This window comes from Oncorhynchus nerka, linkage group LG14, assembly GCF_034236695.1.
Source record: "Oncorhynchus nerka isolate Pitt River linkage group LG14, Oner_Uvic_2.0, whole genome shotgun sequence".
In the NCBI taxonomy this organism is placed as follows: Eukaryota; Metazoa; Chordata; class Actinopteri; order Salmoniformes; family Salmonidae; genus Oncorhynchus; species Oncorhynchus nerka.
Genome location: NC_088409.1, coordinates 12,404,783 through 12,427,901, shown reverse-complemented (window position 1 = coordinate 12,427,901; position 23,119 = coordinate 12,404,783). Strand labels below are relative to the sequence as shown.

The 23,119-nt window shown below is 45.4% G+C and overlaps 1 protein-coding gene across 1 annotated transcript in view; it reads right to left on the bottom strand.

Annotated features, from left to right (window-relative positions):
• The window catches only part of nkd2b (NKD inhibitor of WNT signaling pathway 2b), an 85,913-nt gene that overhangs the window by 13,010 nt on the left and 49,784 nt on the right, over nt 1–23,119 (bottom strand). The window contains 2 exon segments of the mRNA XM_065027429.1: nt 245–384; nt 4,385–4,445. Coding sequence (XP_064883501.1) covers nt 245–384; nt 4,385–4,445 — 201 coding nt within the window.

Here is a 23,119-nt window from a genome sequence, read left to right as displayed (position 1 = left end):
TATAAGATCCATAGCAAATAATGTACACTACATTCCTCATTATAAGATCCATAGCATGTAGTGTACACTACATTCCTCATATAAGATCCATAGCATGTAATGTACACTACATTCCTCATTATAAGATCCATAGCATGTAGTGTACACTACATTCCTCATTATAAGATCCATAGCATGTAGTGTACACTACATTCCTCATATAAGATCCATAGGAAGATGTAAAAAAGACTAGTGTCTAACTTACATCCAGGCTGATGCGTTTCTTCCCAGAGGCTTTGCCTGCGTCCCCTCCTCTCAGTAGCTGCCTGTCTGGCCCTGGGTCTGTGTGGGGGGACTGCAGGTAACTGTCACAGCCCTCAGCAGCCTTCTCTGGAGGGAGATCCACTGGCACAACACAACAACACACATCTTAATCTTCATCTTTATTCAGATCCCCATTAGCTGACGCCATGACGACAGCTAGTGTTCTGAACCCAACAACACAGAGACATAACAGACATGATGACAGCTAGTCTACCTGGGGTTATGAACCCAACAACACAGAGCCATAACAGACATGATGACAGCTAGTCTACCTGGGGTTATGAACCCAACAACACAGAGACATAACAGACATGATGACAGCTAGTCTACCTGGGGTTATGAACCCAACAACACAGAGACATAACAGACATGATGACAGCTAGTCTTCCTGGGGTCCTGAACCCAACAACACAGAGACATAACAGACATGATGACAGCTAGTCTACCTGGGGTTATGAACCCAACAACACAGAGACATAACAGACATGATGACAGCTAGTCTACCTGGGGTTATGAACCCAACAACACAGAGACATAACAGACATGATGACAGCTAGTCTTCCTGGGGTCCTAAACACAACAACAACCCAACAACACAGAGACATAACAGACATGATGACAGCTAGTCTTCCTGAACCCAACAACACAGAGACATAACAGACATGATGACAGCTAGTCTTCCTGAACCCAACAACACAGAGACATAACAGACATGATGACAGCTAGTCTTCCTGGGGTCCTGAACCCAACAACACAGACCCAACAACACAGAGACATAACAGACATGATGACAGCTAGTCTTCCTGAGACATAACCATGATGACAACAAACAACAACACAGAGACATAACAGACATGATGACAGCTAGTCTTCCTGAACCCAACAACACAGAGACATAACAGACATGATGACAGCTAGTCTTCCTGAACCCAACAACACAGAGACATAACAGACATGATGACAGCTAGTCTTCCTGAGACATAACAGACATGATGACAGCTACTTCCTGAACCCAACAACACAGAGACATAACAGACATGATGACAGCTAGTCCCCAACAACACAGAGACATAACAGACATGATGACAGCTAGTCTTCCTGGGGTCCTGAACCAACAACAACACAGAGACATAACAGACATGATGACAGCTAGTCTTCCTGGGGTCCTGAACCCAACAACACAGAGACATAACAGACATGATGACAGCTAGTCTTCCTGGGGTCCTAAACAACAACAAGAGACACAGAGACGTAACAGACATGATGACAGCTAGTCTTCCTGGGGTCCTAAACACAACAACACAGAGACATAACAGACATGATGACAGCTAGTCTTCCTGAACCCAACAACACAGAGACATAACAGACATGATGACAGCAAGTCTTCCTGGGGTCCTGAACCCAACAACACAGAGACATAACAGACATGATGACAGCTAGTCTTCCTGGGGTCCTAAACCCAACAACACAGAGACATAACAGACATGATGACAGCTAGTCTTCCTGGGGTCCTGAACCCAACAACACAGAGACATAACAGACATGATGACAGCTAGTCTTCCTGGGAGACATCAGACATGAACACCAACAACACAGAGACATAACAGACATGATGACAGCTAGTCTTCCTGGGGTCATGAACCCAACAACACAGAGACATAACAGACATGATGACAGCTAGTCTTCCTGGGGTCCTAAACCCAACAACACAGAGACATAACAGACATGATGACAGCTAGTCTTCCTGGGGTCCTGAACCCAACAACACAGAGACATAACAGACATGATGACAGCTAGTCTTCAGCTAGTCTTCCTGGGGTCCTAAACCCAACAACACAGAGACATAACAGACATGATGACAGCTAGTCTTCCTGGGGTCAAACCCAACAACACAGAGACATAACAGACATGATGACAGCTAGTCTTCCTGGGGTCCTAAACACCAACAACATAGAGACATAACAGACATGATGACAGCTAGTCTTCCTGGGGTCCTAAACACAACAACACAGAGACATAACCAACCAACACAGAGACATAACAGACATGATGACAGCTAGTCTTCCTTCCTGGGGTCCTAAACCAACAACACAGAGACATGACAACAACACAGAGACATAACAGACATGATGACAGCTAGTCTTCCTGGGGTCCTAAACCCAACAACACAGAGACATAACAGACATGATGACAGCTAGTCTTCCTGAACCCAACAACACAGAGACATAACAGACATGATGACAGCTAGTCTTCCTGGGGTCCTAAACCAGACATGATGACAGCTAGTCTTCCTGAACCCAACAACACAGAGACATAACAGACATGATGACAGCTAGTCTTCCTGAACCCAACCCAACAACAGAGACATAACAGACATGATGACAGCTAGTCTTCCTGGGGTCCTAAACCCAACAACACAGAGACATAACAGACATGATGACAGCTAGTCTTCCTGGGGTCCTGAACCCAACAACACAGAGACATAACAGACATGATGACAGCTAGTCTTCCTGGGGTCCTGAACCCAACAACACAGAGACATAACAGACATGATGACAGCTAGTCTTCCTGGGAGACATCAGACATGATGACCCTTCCTGGGGTCAACAACACAGAGACATAACAGACATGATGACAGCTAGTCTTCCTGGGGTCCTGAACCTACAACAAACAACACAGAGACATAACAGACATGATGACAGCTAGTCTTCCTGGGGTCCTGAACCCAACAACACAGAGACATAACAGACATGATGACAGCTAGTCTTCCTGGGGTCCTGAACCCAACAACACAGAGACATAACAGACATGATGACAGCTAGTCTTCCTGAACCCAACAACACAGAGACATAACAGACATGATGACAGCTAGTCTTCCTGGGGTCCTAAACACAACAACACAGAGACATAACAGACATGATGACAGCTAGTCTTCCTGGGGTCATGAACCCAACAACACAGAGACATAACAGACATGATGACAGCTAGTCTTCCTGGGGTCCTAAACACAACAACACAGAGACATAACAGACATGATGACAGCTAGTCTTCCTGGGGTCATGAACCCAACAACACAGAGACATAACAGACATGATGACAGCTAGTCTTCCTGGGGTCCTAAACACAACAACACAGAGACATAACAGACATGATGACAGCTAGTCTTCCTGAACCCAACAACACAGAGACATAACAGACATGATGACAGCTAGTCTTCCTGGGGTCATGAACCCAACAACACAGAGACATAACAGACATGATGACAGCTAGTCTTCCTGGGGTCATGAACCCAACAACACAGAGACATAACAGACATGATGACAGCTAGTCTTCCTTCCTGAACCCAACAACACAGAGACGTAACAGACATTATGGCAGCTAGTCTTCCTGGGGTTATGAACCCAACAACACAGAGACGTAACAGACATGATGACAGCTAGTCTTCCTGGGGTCATGAACCCAACAACACAGAGACGTAACAGACATGATGACAGCTAGTCTTCCTGGGGTCATGAACCCAACAACACAGAGACATAACAGACATGAGACTATATTGAAGACTTTACAACATCCACTTGGACTAGGAAATATGTTAGGAAATAGGTTTTTCATCATGGCCTCATATAGAATGTGGACTCAAACATTGTTATTTAGCTGTACATACAAGTCATGTAGTTAACTGTGCAGCATCAGGGATTGTTAGAGCTTATTTTAATTTGATTTAATTTTACCTTTATTTAACCAGGCAAGTCAGTTAAGAACAAATTCTTATTTTCAATGACGGCCTAGGAACAGTGGGTTAACTGCCTGTTCAGGGGCAGAACGACAGATTTGTACCTTGTCAACTCAGGGGTTTGAACTTGCAACCTAGGATCAGTTTAGCCTTTTAGATCATATTATATGGACAGATCCTAGATCAGTGCTACTACTCTGAGACGCTTTGTGGATGACGGGACCAGATCTGTGCTCTGCATATGAAAGCATTTACTCGCTCTGGATAAGAGCGTCTGCTAAATGACTTAAATGTAAATGTAAATATCTTACCAGTCTGAAACATAGAAACATGTATTCTTCTACTTACCCTCTAGGGGACAGTGATGGTCTAAGAGCTGTCTCCCCTTCAGCTCACTATGTGGAAACTCCTAGGAAGGGAAGAGAGGCAGGACAGAGGGGTAGAGATAGGGAGGAGAAAGAGAGAGAGAGAGAGAGAGAGAGAGAGAGAGAGAGAGAGAGAGGGGGGGAGGAGAGAGGGGTAGAGATAGGGAGGAGAAAGAGAGAGAGGAGAGAGAGGGAGGGGGAGGGAGGAGAGAGGAAAGAGAGATGTAAAGTAAATCTACAGCTTTTTGACGCCAGACACTGAGAAAACAAGCAGTTACAGCTGAAGCATTTCCTAATCTGGGAAGGAGGGAGGAGAGATGAGGGAGTGAGTGAGTGAGTGAGTGAGTGAGTGAGTGAGTGAGTGAGTGAGTGAGTGAGTGAGTGAGTGAGTGAGTGAGTGAGTGAGTGAGTGAGTGAGTGAGTGAGTGAGTGAGTGAGTGAGTGAGTGAGTGAGTGAGTGAGTGAGAGAGAGAGAGAGAGACAAACACTGAGAACATTTGCATGCTTATAATGCTTTACTGTCTGGGGCGGACAGAGAAAGAGACACCACTGCCAAGCTTTCAAGCTGCCTCCAAACTCCCACAAAAGTCACTTGTGCATCTATCAAAACAGACATATGTGTTCTGTCATCTTGACCTGTTCCAGGAGAGAGGCTGAATCCCATAGGGCTTTGGTTAAAAGCATAGTGCACTATAAAGGGAATAGGGTGCCATTTAAGATGCACTTCACATGTGTTCTGATTCTACTTGGGCATTGAGAGATGGAGGCTTGGGGTTTCACATGGAACGGTTTGATAGGGAGCTACAGAGGATTGTGATTGGGGGATTTTTTCTGCAGAAGCATTGGAGTTGATCTAAATCGTTAATAGAGAAGATAACTTGATGAAACTTGATTTAAACTGCCAAACAAGAAGGAATAAACTTTTCAGGTGCTTTGCAACAAGAGCATGTGTGTGTTTGCAGGATGGAAACGTCCAGTCGGATAGGATGGGACTGATTAAAGACAAAATTACAAAAACATGCACAACTGGAGGAGGGAGTTTGTGTGTGTGTGTGGTGTGTGGTGTGTGTGTGTCTCCTGACGAGTGGTGCTACTTAAGACATGTGACATGTTTCTGAAGACGTATTGGTAGTTCTCCCTGTTCTATCTAGAGAATAGGGTGCTGTTGCTCCCTGTTCTATCTAGAGGATAGGGTGCTGTTGCTCCCTGTTCTATCTAGAGAATAGGGTGCTGTTGCTCCCTGTTCTATCTAGAGGATAGGGTGCTGTTGCTCCCTGTTCTATCTAGAGGATAGGGTGCTTTTGCTCCCTGTTCTATCTAGAGGATAGGGTGCTGTTGCTCCCTGTTCTATCTAGAGGATAGGGTGCTGTTGCTCCCTGTTCTATCTAGAGGATAGGGTGCTGTTGCTCCCTGTTCTATCTAGAGCAGGGGTGTCAAACTCATTTCGCATCGTGGGCCACATACGGCCTAGGGAGATGTCAAGTGGGCCGGACCATTAAAATTATACCATACTCTGCTACACTGCTCCACGAAATTGAAAATTTATGGAGTTGTATGAACAGTAGAATTCCATCACACAACTTTTGTTTTGAAGCTGCTGACTAACATTAAAGTGCACATTTTTTAAATCACCACAGTAAGGATTCATCTTCACAGAGCTGTATTCTTTCAATGCAAACAGTATCTAAGGCAGCATTTTAAAGGTGTTAGTCTAGTCTGGACTTGTATTTGTTCCTGAAACTTGGCATCTTTTGGCCTGTACAAGTGCATCAACACCAGGTGTCATGTCCTGACTAGCTGTCACTTTCAGAATGTCATTTAAGTGCTTGTTTGTGAGCCTTGAACGCATTTTTGTTTTTATTGATATTCATCACTGAGAAAATTTGTTCACAAAGGTAGGTTGTCCCAAACATGCACAAAATTTTAGCAGCCAGGGCTGTTAATTTGGGGTACCCTGGTCGTAGATACTGATAAAATCTGTCCAGACCTACAGAGGCAAATTTGCCCTTCAAATCTGCATCACACTGCAAATCAATTATCTCTAGCTGAATTTCGACTGGCAGATCAGAAGCTTTAACTGTGAAAGGTGAGCGAAAAACTGAAAATTCTGTCTCAAGTTCACCAAATACCTGAAAACGTTTCTCAAACTCCCGCAGTAGTCCTGCAATTTTGTCTTTGTACCGTTTCATGTCCGCATCAGGTCTGGTCACACACACATCTCTCAGACAGGGGAAATGAGCAGGGTTGCCATTTGCCAGTTGCATCTCCCACAAAGTCAGCTTCAACTTAAATGCATGTATGTTGTCAGAAAACTGTGTGACAACTTTTTTGCGGCCTTGCAACATTTTGTTCAGATTGTTCAAGTGTTCAGTAATATCAACCAAGAATGCAAGGTCCCGTAGCCATTCCTGAGATTGTAATTCCAACACCGGTTTTCCTTTTTTCTCCATGAACTGTCAGATTTCCTCTCGTAGATCAAAGAAATGCCTCAGCACAGCGCCTCGGCTTAACCATCTCACTTCAGTGTGGTATGGCAGGCTGTGGGTAATGTTGCTGTCGCTGAGAAGTTTGTCAAACTGACGATGGTTCAGACCTCTGGACCGGATGAAATTTACAGTGCGAACAACCACCTCCATGACGTGGTCCATTTTCAGCGACTTGCAACACAATGCCTCCTGGTGCAAAATACAGTGAAATGTCCAGAAACGATCTCCTCCATTAAGGGCTTGTACTTTGTCTTTGAACTTTGTCGCGACACCTGCTTTCTTTCCGACCATGGATGGCGCGCCGTCTGTAGCCAGGCTGACAGCGCGGGACCAGTCCACTCCAACTCTGTCCAATGCAGCAACGACAGAGCCGAAAATGTCCTCGGCTGTTGTGGTGTCCATCATTGGCACCAACTCAAGAAACTCTTCAGTAACAGTCAATGTCTCATCAACTCCTCGAATAAATATGGCCAGTTGGGCCACGTCTGTGATGTCAGTGCTCCTGAATCTTGCCACGGAAAATGCAATAAATGACTTGACTCTCTGTTTCAATTGACTGTCTAAATCTGCCGATAGTTCCCCCTCTCTGCTATAGTATTCCTCGTCAGGCTAATATTGGCAAAAGCTTGTCGCTTCTCGGGACATACAAGTTCAGCCGCCTTCATCATGCATCGTTTAACAAAGTCACCGTCGGGTACGGCTTCGATGCTAATGCTATTTCGCTAGCAATTAGGTAGCTGGCTTTTACCGCTGCTTCACTGACTTCTCGGCTCTGGATGAAAGTTGACTGCTGTTTCCTCAGACCCGCCAGCAATTCGTTAATCTTATCTCTTCTCAGTTGTCCTTGCAAGCCGTCATATTTTTCGCTGTGATGAGTCTCGTAGTGGCGTCGAATATTATATTCCTTCAATACCGAAACTTGTTGCAAACACACCAAGCACGAAGGTTTTCCGTGCATCTCTGTAAATAAATAGGACGTGGTCCATTTTTCTTTGAAAATTCTACACTCCTTATCTACTTTTCTCCGTTTGGATAACGACATTTTGGCTAATGAGGGTGTAGCGGAGAGGTAGAGACCAAGGTATTAACAACGTCGTAACAAGCAGCAGATGGCGCATTGATACCGTCTGCTGTTTTCAGTCTGTCTCAGTGATGCGGCTTGTCTTCTACTCTGATGGAAAGAGTGCGCCCCTTAGCGGATAATCCATGAATTGCAGCGAATTAAAAATATTAATTCCATGTCTTTTATGCATTTTTTCCACTTTCAAATTATCCTGCGGGCCTGATCGAACCTCCTTGGGGGCCGGTTCCGGCCCGCGGGCCGTATGTTTGACACCCCTGATCTAGAGGATAGGGTGCTGTTGCTCCCTGTTCTATCTAGAGAATAGGGTGCTGTTGCTCCCTGTTCTATCTAGAGAATAGGGTGCTGTTGCTCCCTGTTCTATCTAGAGAATATGGTGCTGTTGCTCCCTGTTCTATCTAGAGAATAGGGTGCTGTTGCTCCCTGTTCTACCTAGAGGATAGGGTGCTGTTGCTCCCTGTTCTATCTAGAGAATAGGGTGCTGTTGCTCCCTGTTCTATCTAGAGAATAGGGTGCTGTTGCTCCCTGTTCTATCTAGAGAATAGGGTGCTGTTGCTCCCTGCTCTATCTGGGGGACTTTTAACAATCAATCCACTTTAAGTAGTGTCTGGTGTCTGGTCTGGTCTCTACCTGAATCTCCCCACTGAGTCACATGGTCTGGCCTGGTCTGGTCTCTACCTGAATCTCCCCACTGAGTCACATGGTCTGGTCTGGTCTCTACCCGAATCTCCCCACTGACTCACATGGTCTGGTCTGGTCTCTACCTGAATCTCCCCACTGAGTCACATGGTCTGGTCTGGTCTCTACCTGAATCTCCCCACTGAGTCACATGGTCTGGCCTGGTCTCTACCTGAATCTCCCCACTGAGTCACATGGTCTGGCCTGGTCTGGTCTCTACCTGAATCTCCCCACTGTGTCACATGGTCTGGTCTGGTCTCTACCTGAATCTCCCCACTGAGTCACATGGTCTGGTCTGGTCTCTACCTGGAATCTCCCCAAGTCACATGGTCTGGTTCTCTACCTGAATCTCCCCACTGTGTCACATGGTCTGGTCTGGTCTCTACCTGAATCTCCCCACTGAGTCACATGGTCTGGTCTGTATGAATCTCCCACTGAGTCACATGGTCTGGTCTGGTTCTAACACATGGTCTGGTCTTATTTTCTCTACCTGAATCTCCCCACTGAGTCACATGGTCTGGTCTGTACCTGAATCTCCCCACTGAGTCACATGGTCTGGTCTGGTCTGGTCTGGTCTCTACCTGAATCTCCCCACTGTGTCACATGGTCTGGTCTCAGATGGAACCCAAATGGGGTTCTGAAGTATGATGTCACAAGCATCAGCATAAATAATCATTTTCTTAATATTATTTTTTTATTTAACCATTTTCTTCAGGGAGTCATACTGAGACCAAGGTCTGTTTTACAGATGAGTCCTGCATTACTGAATGAAGAACACACTGCAAATGATACATAGAAAATACAAGCAGGAAGAATCAAAACACATTCATCAGTAATAAGGTCATTTATCAGCTCTCTGAATGGCCCTAAAGGCACCAAACACATTCATCAGTAATAAGGTCATTTATCAGCTCTCTGAATGGCCCTAAAGGCACCAAACACATTCATCAGTAATAAGGTCCTCTATCAGCTCTCTGAATGGCCCTAAAGGCACCAAACACATTCATCAGTAATAAGGTCATTTATCAGCTCTCTGAATGGCCCTAAAGGCACCAAACACATTCATCAGTAATAAGGTCCTCTATCAGCTCTCTGAATGGCCCTAAAGGCACCAAACACATTCATCAGTAATAAGGTCCTCTATCAGCTCTCTGAATGGCCCTAAAGGCACCAAACACATTCATCAGTAATAAGGTCCTCTATCAGCTCTCTGAATGGCCCTAAAGGCACCAAACACATTCATCAGTAATAAGGTCATTTATCAGCTCTCTGAATGGCCTTAAAGGCACCAAACACATTCATCAGTAATAAGGTCCTCTATCAGCTCTCTGAATGGCCCTAAAGGCACCAAACACATTCATCAGTAATAAGGTCATTTATCAGCTCTCTGAATGGCCCTAAAGGCACCAAACACATTCATCAGTAATAAGGTCATTTATCAGCTCTCTGAATGGCCCTAAAGGCACCAAACACATTCATCAGTAATAAGGTCATTTATCAGCTCTCTGAATGGCCCTAAAGGCACCAAACACATTCATCAGTAATAAGGTCCTCTATCAGCTCTCTGAATGGCCCTAAAGGCACCAAACACATTCATCAGTAATAAGGTCCTCTATCAGCTCTCTGAATGGCCCTAAAGGCACCAAAACATTTTGAAGATTTTTCCACAAATAAGGTGCAGGAAAACATATTTTCCCATAACACAGACATTTTTTTTAAAAGAACCTTTGACAAGAAAGAAACTATGCTCAACTCAAGAGGAATCTGAGGCACATCTGCATGCGTTTAGGTGTGCGAGCGTAGTCCGTCCCTCTCCTTCTCTTCTCTCTCTCCCTCCCTTCCCCCTTTCTCCCTCTCCCCCTTTCTCCCTCTCCCTCTCTGCTGGGTGTCAGGGTTAGACTTGAAACACACTGTATATTACCCAGCAGAGAGGAGGAGAGAGAGGGAGGGAGAAAGAGAGGGAGTGAGGGAGGGAGAATGATGGAGAGAGAGAGGAAGAGGGAGAGAGAGGAGGAGAGGTGGAGGAGGAGAGGAGGAGAGGTGGAGGAAGAGAGGAGAGGCGGAGAGGACAGGAGGAGGAGAGGAGGAAGACAGGCTAGGTGGAGGAGAGGGAGGAGGAGGAGAGGTGGAGGAGGGTGGAGGAGAGGTGGGAGGAGGAGGAGATGTGGAGGAGGAGGAGAGAGGAGGTGGAGGAGGAGGAGAGGTGGAGGAGGAGGAGAGGTGGAGGAGGAGGCAGGTTTTAACTGTAAACAGCTTCTGAGAGAGGCACAACTCCCACACCTCCCTCCCACACCTCCCACTACTAAAGACAGTCAAACACCTCCCTCCCACACCTCCCACTACTAAAGACAGTCATACACCTCCCTCCCTGGGCCCCAAACAAGCAGATGTCTTTAATCAGGTCACACTAAACACAAACACACACACATTCACCATGCTTGTCTCTGATTCTCCCAGCTATTTGTCTTCATATATCCCCCAAAACTGACATGTCGTGCTATTGACTTAATCTTAATTGAATGGTTGAATTGAGGGTGAGTGTTCATGTGTATTGAATTTAAATATAAACACACCATGTGAAGTGTTGGTCCCATGTTTCATGAGCTGAAATAAAAGACACCAGAAATGTTCCGTACACACACAAAAAATATTTCTCTCAAATGTTATGCACAAATGAGTTTGCATCCCTGTTAGTGAGCATTTCTCCTTTCTCAAGATAATCCATCCACTTGACAGGTGTGGCATATCAAGGAGCTGATTAAACAGCGTGATCATTACACAGGTGCACCTTGTGCTGGGGACAATAAAATGTGAAGTTTCGTCAAGCAACAAAATGTCACAGATATCTCAAGTTCTGAGGGAGAGTACAATTGGCACGCTGACTGCAGGAATGTCCACCAGAGCTCTTGCCACAGAATTGAATGTTAATTTCTCTACCATAAGCTTAGATAATTACACGTGGAGGGCAGACTGTGGGCCGAGCCAGACCACACTGTGGGAGATGGATGGATGGAGGGACGGGTGGATGGGGATGCCGTGTGTGTGTGCAGCATGTGTATGTGTATGTGTGTGTGTGTGTGTGTATGTACAGTATGTGTGTATGTGTGTGTATGTACAGTATGTGTGTGTGTGTGTGTGTACAGTATGTGTGTATGTGTGTGTATGTACAGTGTGTGTGTATGTACAGTGTGTGTGTGTGTGTGTGTGTGTGTGTGTGTGTGTGTGTGTGTGTGTGGGGATGGAGAGAGAGCGAGAGAGAGAGAGAGAGAGAGAGAGAGAGAGAGAGAGAGAGGGAGGGGGAGGGAGAGAGAGGGAAGGGCTGTCTTTTCTCTGCTGCAGACCCCAGACCACTTCACAGATGTCATGTGTTCGGTGTTCAAGGCTGTCTGGACCTTTAGTGGTGGGAGGGGTTTGACTGTCTCAACCTTTAGTGGTGGGAGGGGTTTGACTGTCTCAACCTTTAGTGATGGGAGGGGTTTGACTGTCTCAACCTTTAGTGGTGGGAGCGGTTTGACTGTCTCAACCTTTAGTGGTGGGAGGGGTATGACTGTCTCAACCTTTAGTGGTGGGAGGGGTATGACTGTCTCAACCTTTAGTGGTGGGAGGGGTTTGACTGTCTCAACCTTTAGTGGTGGGAGGGGTATGACTGTCTCAACCTTTAGTGGTGGGAGGGGTATGACTGTCTGGACCTTTAGTGGTGGGAGGGGTATGACTGTCTCAACCTTTAGTGATGGGAGGGGTATGACTGTCTCAACCTTTAGTGATGGGAGGGGTTTGACTGTCTCAACCTTTGGTGATGGGAGGGGGTTGACTGTCTCAACCTTTAGTGGTGGGAGGGGTATGACTGTCTCAACCTTTAGTGATGGGAGGGGTATGACTGTCTCAACCTTTAGTGATGGGTGGGGTTTGACTGTCTCAACCTTTAGTGGTGGGAGGGGTATGACTGTCTCAACCTTTAGTGGTGGGAGGGGTTTGACTGTCTCAACCTTTAGTGGTGGGAGGGGTATGACTGTCTCAACCTTTAGTGGTGGGAGGGGTATGACTGTCTGGTCCTTTAGTGGTGTCTGTCATCTCTCTGATGTTACCCACTCTGGCCCAGTCTATCTGTCATCTCTCTGATGTTACCCACTCTGGCCCAGTCTATCTGTCATCTCTCTGATGTTACCCACTCTGGCCCAGTCTATCTGTCATCTCTCTGATGTTACCCACTCTGGCCCAGTCTATCTGTCATCTCTCTGATGTTACCCACTCTGGCCCAGTCTGTCATCTCTCTGATGTTATTCACTCTGACCCAGACTGTCTGTCATCTCTCTGATGTTACCCACTCTGGCCCAGACTGTCATCTCTCTGATGTTACCCACTCTGGCCCAGTCTATCTGTCATCTCTCTGATGTTACCCACTCTGGCCCAGTCTATCTGTCATCTCTCTGATGTTACCCACTCTGGCCCAGTCTATCTGTCATCTCTCTGATGTTACCCACTCTGGCCCAGTCTATCTGTCATCTCTCTGATGTTACCCACTCTGGCCCAGTCAGTCTGTCATCTCTCTGATGTTACCCACTCTGTCCCAGTCAGTCTGTCATCTCTCTGATGTTACCCACTCTGGCCCAGTCAGTCTGTCATCTCTCTGATGTTACCCACTCTGGCCCAGTCAGTCTGTCATCTCTCTGATGTTACCCACTCTGGCCCAGTCTATCTGTCATCTCTCTGATGTTACCCACTCTGGCCCAGTCAGTCTGTCATCTCTCTGATGTTACCCACTCTGGCCCAGTCAGTCTGTCATCTCTCTGATGTTACCCACTCTGGCCCAGTCTATCTGTCATCTCTCTGATGTTACCCACTCTGGCCCAGTCAGTCTGTCATCTCTCTGATGTTACCCACTCTGGCCCAGTCAGTCTGTCATCTCTCTGATGTTACCCACTCTGGCCCAGTCTGTCATCTCTCTGATGTTACCCACTCTGGCCCAGTCAGTCTGTCATCTCTCTGATGTTACCCACTCTGGCCCAGTCAGTCTGTCATCTCTCTGATGTTATCCACTCTGGCCCAGTCAGTCTGTCATCTCTCTGATGTTACCCACTCTGGCCCAGTAAGTCTGTCATCTCTCTGATGTTACCCACTCTGGCCCAGTCAGTCTGTCATCTCTCTGATGTTACCCACTCTGGCCCAGTCTATCTGTCATCTCTCTGATGTTACCCACTCTGGCCCAGACTGTCTGTGACCTGCTTCTCTATTTTATTAAAGACCACTGCTACAGGATTAGGTAACCTCTAAACACACCCACGCACGCACGCACACACACACATGCAAGTGACATCAGACATGGTGCTCCTTCTGGAAAACACTGGACATCTTTGTTCTCTCGCTCCTCGCCCCGAAACGTAAGTAGACACACATTTTTAAGTCTATTCTTCAGGTGACTCCAATACGTCTGATGTAAAAATAAAAACCACCGGATCACGGGGAGCTAAGATGATGGCTGTTCCAAGTACTAAAGGTGCCTCAGAGCAAAAAGATGGAAAAGTGTGCGTGAGGAATCACAGAGGAACACGACAGGAAGACTTCCTGTAAATCTGAAACAGAGAGACGGAAGAGTTCCTGTAAATCTGAAACAGAGAGACAGTGAAGAGTTCCTGTAAATCTGAAACAGAGAGACAGTGAAGAGTTCCTGTAAATCTGAAACAGAGAGACAGTGAAGAGTTCCTGTAAATCTGAAACAGAGAGACAGTGAAGAGTTCCTGTAAATCTGAAACAGAGAGACAGTGAAGAGTTCCTGTAAATCTGAAACAGAGAGACAGTGAAGAGTTCCTGTAAATCTGAAACAGAGAGACAGTGAAGAGTTCCTGTAAATCTGAAACAGAGAGACGGAAGAGTTCCTGTAAATCTGAAACAGAGAGACAGTGAAGAGTTCCTGTAAATCTGAAACAGAGAGACAGTGAAGAGTTCCTGTAAATCTGAAACAGAGAGACAGTGAAGGGTTCCTGTAAATCTGAAACAGAGAGACAATGAAGAGTTCCTGTAAATCTGAAACAGAGAGACAGTGAAGGGTTCCTGTAAATCTGAAACAGAGAGACAATGAAGAGTTCCTGTAAATCTGAAACAGAGAGACAGTGAAGGGTTCACAGAGTGTCTTTCGACACAGAGGAGGAGTGACAGGACACAGAGTGGGGGTTCTCTAGAGTGGAGGAGGTACACAGTCACTTGTAACTGACAGTCAGTCAGTCAGTCAGTCAGGCTCCACAGGACGGCAGGATCGCAAATTCCCTATTTAGTACAATACCTTTAGCCAGAGCCCTATAGACCCTTGTCAAACGTAGTGCACTAGATTATCAAAAGTAGTGCTCTATATAGGGATTAGGGTGCCATTTTGGGGTGTATATGTATAGCTTGGTGACTCCTGCTGTCCCATGACTCCTGCTCCCAGTGACCACGGAGGGAGAAACAACACTGTCTCTCCTCAAACGTTAAAACCAGTCGTTGTGTTGAAGACTGAGGAATATCAACGTGATGAAAGCACCACTGGAAACAACGATTCTGTTCATAAGAGTGAAACTAGAGAGGGAGGGAGGGAACGAGGGACGGGGGGAGGTAGGGAACGAGGGACGGGGGGAGGGAGGGAACGAGGGACGGGGGGAGGGAGGGAACGAGGGGACGGGGGGAGTGAGGGAACGAGGGGACGGGGGGAGGGAGGGAACGAGGGACGGAGGGAACGAGGGACGGGGAGAGGGAGGGAACGAGGGACGTGGGGAGGGAGGGAACGAGGGACGGGGGGAGGGAGGGAACGAGGGACGGGGGGAGGGAGGAACGAGGGACGGGGGAGGGAGGGAACGAGGGACGGGGGAGGGAGGGACGGGGGAGGGAGGGACGGGGGGAGGGAGGGAACGGGGACGGGGGAGGGAGGGAACGAGGGACGGGGGGAGGGAGGAACGAGGGACGGGGGGAGGGAGGGAACGAGGGACGGGGGAGGGAGGGAACGAGGGACGGGGGGAGGGAGGGAACGAGGGACGGGGGGGGAGGGAACGAGGGACGGGGGGAGGGAGGGAACGAGGGACGGGGGAGGGAGGGAACGAGGGACGGGGGAGGGAGGGAACGAGGGACGGGGGAGGGAGGGAACGAGGGACGTGGGGAGGGAGGGAACGAGGGACGTGGGGAGGGAGGGAACGAGGGACGTGGGGAGGGAGGGAACGAGGGACGTGGGGAGGGAGGGAACGAGGGACGGGGGAGGAAGTGGAACCATTGAAAAACAAAAGCCCTTAATTGCAGAAGAAACCAACCTGGCCTTGACTCAAAACTAAATACACGTTTATATGCTGAGAGAGGAAGGGAGGAGGAGAAAGAGAGGAGAGAGCAAGAGAGAGAGGGGGAAGAGCTAGGGAGAGGAGGAGAGAGAGAGAGTGAGAGGGGAGCGAGAGAGAGGGAGAGGGGAGAGAAAGCGAGAGGGAGAGGGGAGAGAGAGAGAGGGAGAGGGGGAGAGAGAGAGGGAGAGGGGAGAGAGAGAGGGGGGGAAGAGCTAGGGAGAGGAGGAGAGAGAGAGTGTGAGAGGGGAGCGAGAGAGAGGGAGAGGGGGAGAGAGAGGGGGGGAAGAGCTAGGGAGAGGAGGAGAGAGAGAGAGAGTGAGAGGGGAGCGAGAGAGAGGAGAGGGGGAGAGAGAGCGAGAGGGAGAGGGGAGAGAGAGCGAGAGGGAGAGGGGGAGAGAGAGGAGAGAGAGAGGGAGAGGGGAGAGAGAGAGGGAGAGGGAGAGAGAGAGAGGGAGAGGGAGAGAGAGAGGGAGAGGGGGAGAGAGAGCGAGAGGGAGAGGGGGAGAGAGAGCGAGAGGGAGGGGGGAGAGAGAGCGAGAGGGAGAGGGGGAGAGAGAGCGAGAGGGAGAGGAGAGAAAGAGGGAGAGGGAGAGAGAGAGAGAGGGAGAGGGGGAGAGAGAGAGAGAGAGAGAGGGAGAGGGGAGAGAGAGCGAGAGGGGAGAGAGAGGAGGAGAGAGAGAATAAGAATGAGAGAACCAGCAAGACAGTGAAACAGAGGAGGCTGGTGTGAGGAGCTATAGGAGGATGGGCTCATTGCAGACTCCTCTGGAACGTACAGTACAACAAGGAAGGGAAGCCAAGGAGACTGGAGTGTGGGGGAGTTGCACAACCTCTGTCTCTCTCTGGCACAACAAAACAACACGTTGGTCTCCTGTTGATGGTGTGTGTGTGTGTGTGTGTGTGTGTGTGTGTGTGTGTGTGTGAGTTCACTGGCAGATCATTGCGGATCCACAGTTCAACAGATGATTACAATGCCTAGAGCCAACAGGCTAGACTGACCACAGCCCATAGACTTTCCACAGCTCATAGACTGGCCACAGCTTTTAGACTGGACACAGACAATAGACTGGCCACAGACAATAGACTGGCCCCAGCTCATAGACTGGTCACAGCTCATAGACTGACCACAGCCCATAGACTTACCACAGCTCATAGACTGACCACAGACAATAGACTGACCACAGCTCATAGACTGACCACATTCAATAGACTGGCCACAGCTTTTAGACTGGACACAGACAATAGACTAGCCACAGACAATAGACTGGCCCCAGCTCATAGACTGGTCACAGCTCATAGACTGACCAGAATTCATAGACTGACTGCAGCTCATAGACTGGACACAGATAATAGACTAGCCACAGACAATAGACTGGCCACAGACAATAGCCTGGCCCCAGCTCATAGACCGACCAAGACAATAGACTGGCCACAGACAATAGACTGGCCCCAGCTCATAGACTGACCAGAGCTCATAGACTGACCGCAGCTCATAGACTGGACACAGATAATAGACTGGCCACAGTCAATAGACTGGCCACAGTCAATAGACTGGCCATAGCTCATAGACTGACCAGAGCTCATAGACTGGCCACAGACAATAGACTGGCCACAGTCAATAGACTGGCCACAGACAATAGACTGACCAGTCAATAGACTGGCCACAGCTCATAGACTGACCACAGCTCATAGACTGACCACAGCTCATAGACTGGTCACAGACAATAGACTGGCCACAGACAATAGACTGACCACAGCTCAAAGACTGTCCACAGACAATAGACTGGCCACAGTAAATAGACTGGCCACAGTAAATAGACTGGCCACAACTCATAGACTGGTCACAGGTCATAGACTGACCAGAGCTCATAGACTGACCAGAGCTCATAGACTGACCACAGACAATAGACTGACCAGTCAATAGACTGGCCACATCTCATAGACTGGTCACAGCTTATAGACTGGCCATAGCTAATAGACTGACCACAGTAAATAGACTGGCCACAGTAAATAGACTGGCCACAGACAATAGACTTACCACAGCTCATAGACTGGCCACAACTCATAGACTGGTCACAGCTCATAGACTGGCCACGGTCAATAGACTGGCCACAGTCAATAGACTGGTCACAGCTCATAGACTGACCAGAGCTCATAGACTGATACGGTAATAATGGTTTTAAGACACACAAAAGACACAGGGTTCAACCCTTTTCTCTTGTGCTTTAGTGTGCATTTCTGCACCTGTAGATGTTAACAATACAAAGAGAAGTGGCCCAGATATGGCTCTAATATGGCTCTAATATGGCTCTAATATGACTCTAATATGGCTCTAATATGGCTCAAATATGGCTCTAATATGGCTCTAATATGACTCTGATATGACTCTGATATGACTCTGATATGGCTCTGATATGGCTCTAATATGGCTCTAATATGACTCTAATATGACTCTGATATGACTCTGATATGGCTCTGATATGGCTCGAATATGACTCTGATATGACTCTGATATGGCTCTGATATGGCTCTAATATGACTCTGATATGGCTCTAATATGGCTCGAATATGACTCTAATATGACTCTAATATGGCTCAAATATGGCTCTAATATGACGGATATGGCTCTAATATGACTCTGATATGGCTCTAATATGGCTCTAATATGACTGATATGGCTCTAATATGACTCTGATATGGCTCTAATATGACTCTGATATGGCTCTAATATGACTCTGATATGGCTCAAATATGGCTCTAATATGACTCTGATATGGCTCTAATATGACTCTGATATGGCTCTAATATGACTCTGATATGGCTCTAATATGACTCTGATATGGCTCTAATATGACTCTGATATGGCTCTAATATGACTCTGATATGGCTCTGATATGGCTCTGATATGACTCTGATATGGCTCTGATATGGCTCTAATATGACTCTGATATGGCTCAAATATGACTCAAATATGACTCTGATATGGCTCTAATATGGCTCTAATATGACTCTGATATGGCTCTAATATGACTCAAATATGGCTCTAATATGGCTCAAATATGGCTCTAATATGACTGATATGGCTCTAATATGACTCTGATATGGCTCTAATATGACTCTGATATGGCTCTAATATGACTCTGATATGGCTCAAATATGACTCTGATATGGCTCAAATATGGCTCTAATATGACTCTGATATGGCTCTAATATGACTCTGATATATGATATGGCTCTAATATGACTCTAATATGACTCTAATATGACTCTGATATGACTCTGATATGGCTCAAATATGGCTCTAATATGACTCTGATATGGCTCTAATATGACTCTGATATGACTCTGATATGACTCTGATATGGCTCTAATATGACTCTAATATGACTCTGATATGACTCTGATATGACTCTCTGATATGGCTCTGATATGGCTCTAATATGACTCTAATATGACTCTGATATATGATATGGCTATGACTCTGATATGACTCTGATATGGCTCTAATATGGCTCTAATATGACTCTATGACTCTAATATGGCTCTAAATATGGCTCTAATATGACTCTGATATGGCTATATGGCTCTAATATGACTCTGATATGGCTCTAATATGACTCTGATATGGCTCTAATATGACTCTGATATGGCTCTAATATGACTCTGATATGGCTCTAATATGACTCTGATATGGCTCTAATATGACTCTGATATGGCTCTAATATGACTCTGATATGGCTCTGGCTCTAATATGACTCTGATATGGCTCAAATGACTCTGATATGACTCTAATATGGCTCTGATATGGCTCTAATATGACTCTGATATGGCTCTAATATGACTCTGATATGGCTCTAATATGACTCTAATATGGCTCAAATATGGCTCTAATATGATATGGCTCTACTCTGATATGGCTCTAATATGACTCTGATATGGCTCTAATATGACTCTGATATGGCTCTAATATGACTCTGATATGGCTCTAATATGGCTCTAATATGACTCTGATATGGCTCTGATATGGCTCTAATATGACTCTGATATGGCTCTAATATGACTCTGATATGGCTCTAATATGACTCTGATATGGCTCTAATATGACTCTGATATGGCTCTAATATGACTCTGATATGGCTCTAATATGACTCTGATATGGCTCTAATGGCTCTAATATGACTCTGATATGGCTCTAATATGACTCTGATATGGCTCAAATATGACTCTGATATATGGCTCTAATATGGCTCTACTCTGATATGGCTCTAATATGACTCTGATATGGCTCTAATATGACTCTAATATGATATGGCTCTAATATGACTCTGATATGCTCTAATATGACTCTGATATGGCTCTAATATGACTCTGATATGGCTCTAATATGACTCTGATATGGCTCTAATATGACTCTGATATGGCTCTGATATGGCTCTAATATGACTATATGGCTCTAATATGACTCTGATATGACTCTGATATGACTCTGGCTAATATGACTCTAATATGACTCTAATATGACTCTGATATGGCTCTGATATGGCTCTCTCTAATATGACTCTGATATGGCTCTAATATGACTCATATGACTCTGATATGGCTCTAATATGACTCTAATATGACTCAAATGACTATATGCTCTAATATGACTCTGATATGGCTCTAATATGACTCTGATATGGCTCAAATGACTCTGATATGACTCTGATATGACTGGGCTCTGATATGGCTCTAATATGACTCTGATATGGCTCTAATGGCTCTAATATGACTCTGATATGGCTCTAATATGGCTCTAATATGGCTCTAATATGACTCTGATATGACTCTAATATGGCTCAAATATGGCTCTAATATGACTGATATGGCTCTAATATGACTCTGATATGGCTCTAATATGACTATGACTGATATGGCTCTAATATGACTCTGATATGGCTCTAATATGATATATGGCTCTAATATCTAATGGCTCTGATATGACTCTAATATGGCTCTAATATGACTCTGATATGGCTCTAATATGACTCTGATATGGCTCTAATATGACTCTGATATGGCTCTGATATATGACTCTGATATGACTCTGATATGGCTCTGATATGGCTCTAATATGGCTCTAATATGACTCTGATATGGCTCTAATATGACTCAAATATGGCTCTAATATGACTCTAATATGACTCTGATATGGCTCTAATATGACTCTAATATGACTCTAATATGACTCTGAAATATGGCTCTAATATGGCTCTAATATGACTCTAATATGACTCTGATATGGCTCTAATATGACTCTGATATGGCTCTAATATGACTCTGACTCTGATATGGCTCTAATATGGCTCTAATATGACTCTGATATGGCTCTAATATGACTCAAATATATGGCTCTAATATGACTCTGATATGGCTCTAATATGACTCTGATATGGCTCTAATATGACTCTGATATGGCTCTAATATGACTCTGATATGACTCTGATATGGCTCTAATATGACTCTGATATGGCTCTAATATGACTCTGGCTCTGATATGGCTCAAATATGGCTCTAATATGACTCTGATATGGCTCTAATATGACTCTGATATGGCTCAAATATGGCTCTGATGGCTGGCTCTAATATGACTCTGATATGGCTCTAATATGACTCTGATATGGCTCTGATATGGCTCTGATATGGCTCAAATATGGCTCTAATATGACTCTGATATGGCTCTAATATGGCTCTAATATGACTCTGATATGACTCTGATATGACTCTGATATGGCTCTGATATGACTCTAATATGACTCTGATATGGCTCTAATATGGCTCTAATATGACTCTGATATGACTCTAATATGGCTCAAATATGACTCTAATATGACGGATATGGCTCTAATATGACTCTGATATGGCTCTAATATGGCTCTAATATGGCTCTAATATGACTCTAATATGACTCTAATATGACTCTGATATGGCTCTAATATGACTCTGATATGGCTCTAATATGGCTCTACTCTGATATGGCTCTAATATGACTCAAATATGGCTCTATATGGCTCAAATATGGCTCTAATATGACTCTGATATGGCTCTAATATGACTCTGATATGGCTCTAATATGACTCTGATATGGCTCTAATATGACTCTGATATGGCTCAAATATGACTCTGATATGGCTCAAATATGGCTCTAATATGACTCTGATATGGCTCTAATATGACTCTGATATGACTCTGATATGGCTCTAATATGACTCTAATATGATGATATGACTCTGAATATGGCTCTGATATGGCTCTAATATGACTCTATGACTCTGATATGACTCTGATATGGCTCTAATATGGCTCTAATATGACTCTGATATGGCTCTAATATGGCTCAAATATGACTCAATATGACTCTAATATGGCTCAAATATGGCTCTAATATGGGATATGGCTCTAATATGACTCTGATATGGCTCTAATATGGCTCAAATATGACTCTGACTGATATGGCTCTAATATGACTCTGATATGGCTCTAATATGACTCTGATATGGCTCTAATATGACTCTGATATGGCTCTAATATGACTCTGATATGGCTCAAATATGGCTCTAATATGACTCTGATATGGCTCTAATATGACTCTGATATGGCTCTAATATGACTCTGATATGGCTCTAATATGACTCTGATATGGCTCTAATATGACTCTGATATGGCTCTGATATGACTCTGATATGGCTCTAATATGACTCTGATATGGCTCTAATATGACTCAAATATGGCTCTAATATGACTCTAATATGACTCTGATATGGCTCTAATATGGCTCTAATATGACTCTGATATGGCTCTAATATGACTCAAATATGGCTCTATGGCTCTCAATATGGCTCTGAATATGACTCTGATATGGCTCTAATATGACTCTGATATGGCTCTAATATGACTCTGATATGGCTCTAATATGACTCTGATATGGCTCTAATATGACTCTGATATGGCTCTGATATGGCTCTAATATGACTCTGATATGGCTCTAATATGACTCTGATATGGCTCTAATATGACTCAAATATGGCTCTATAATATGACTCTAATATGACTCTGATATGGCTCTAATATGACTCTGATATGGCTCTAATATGACTCTGATATGGCTCTAATATGACTCCAATATGGCTCTGAAACTC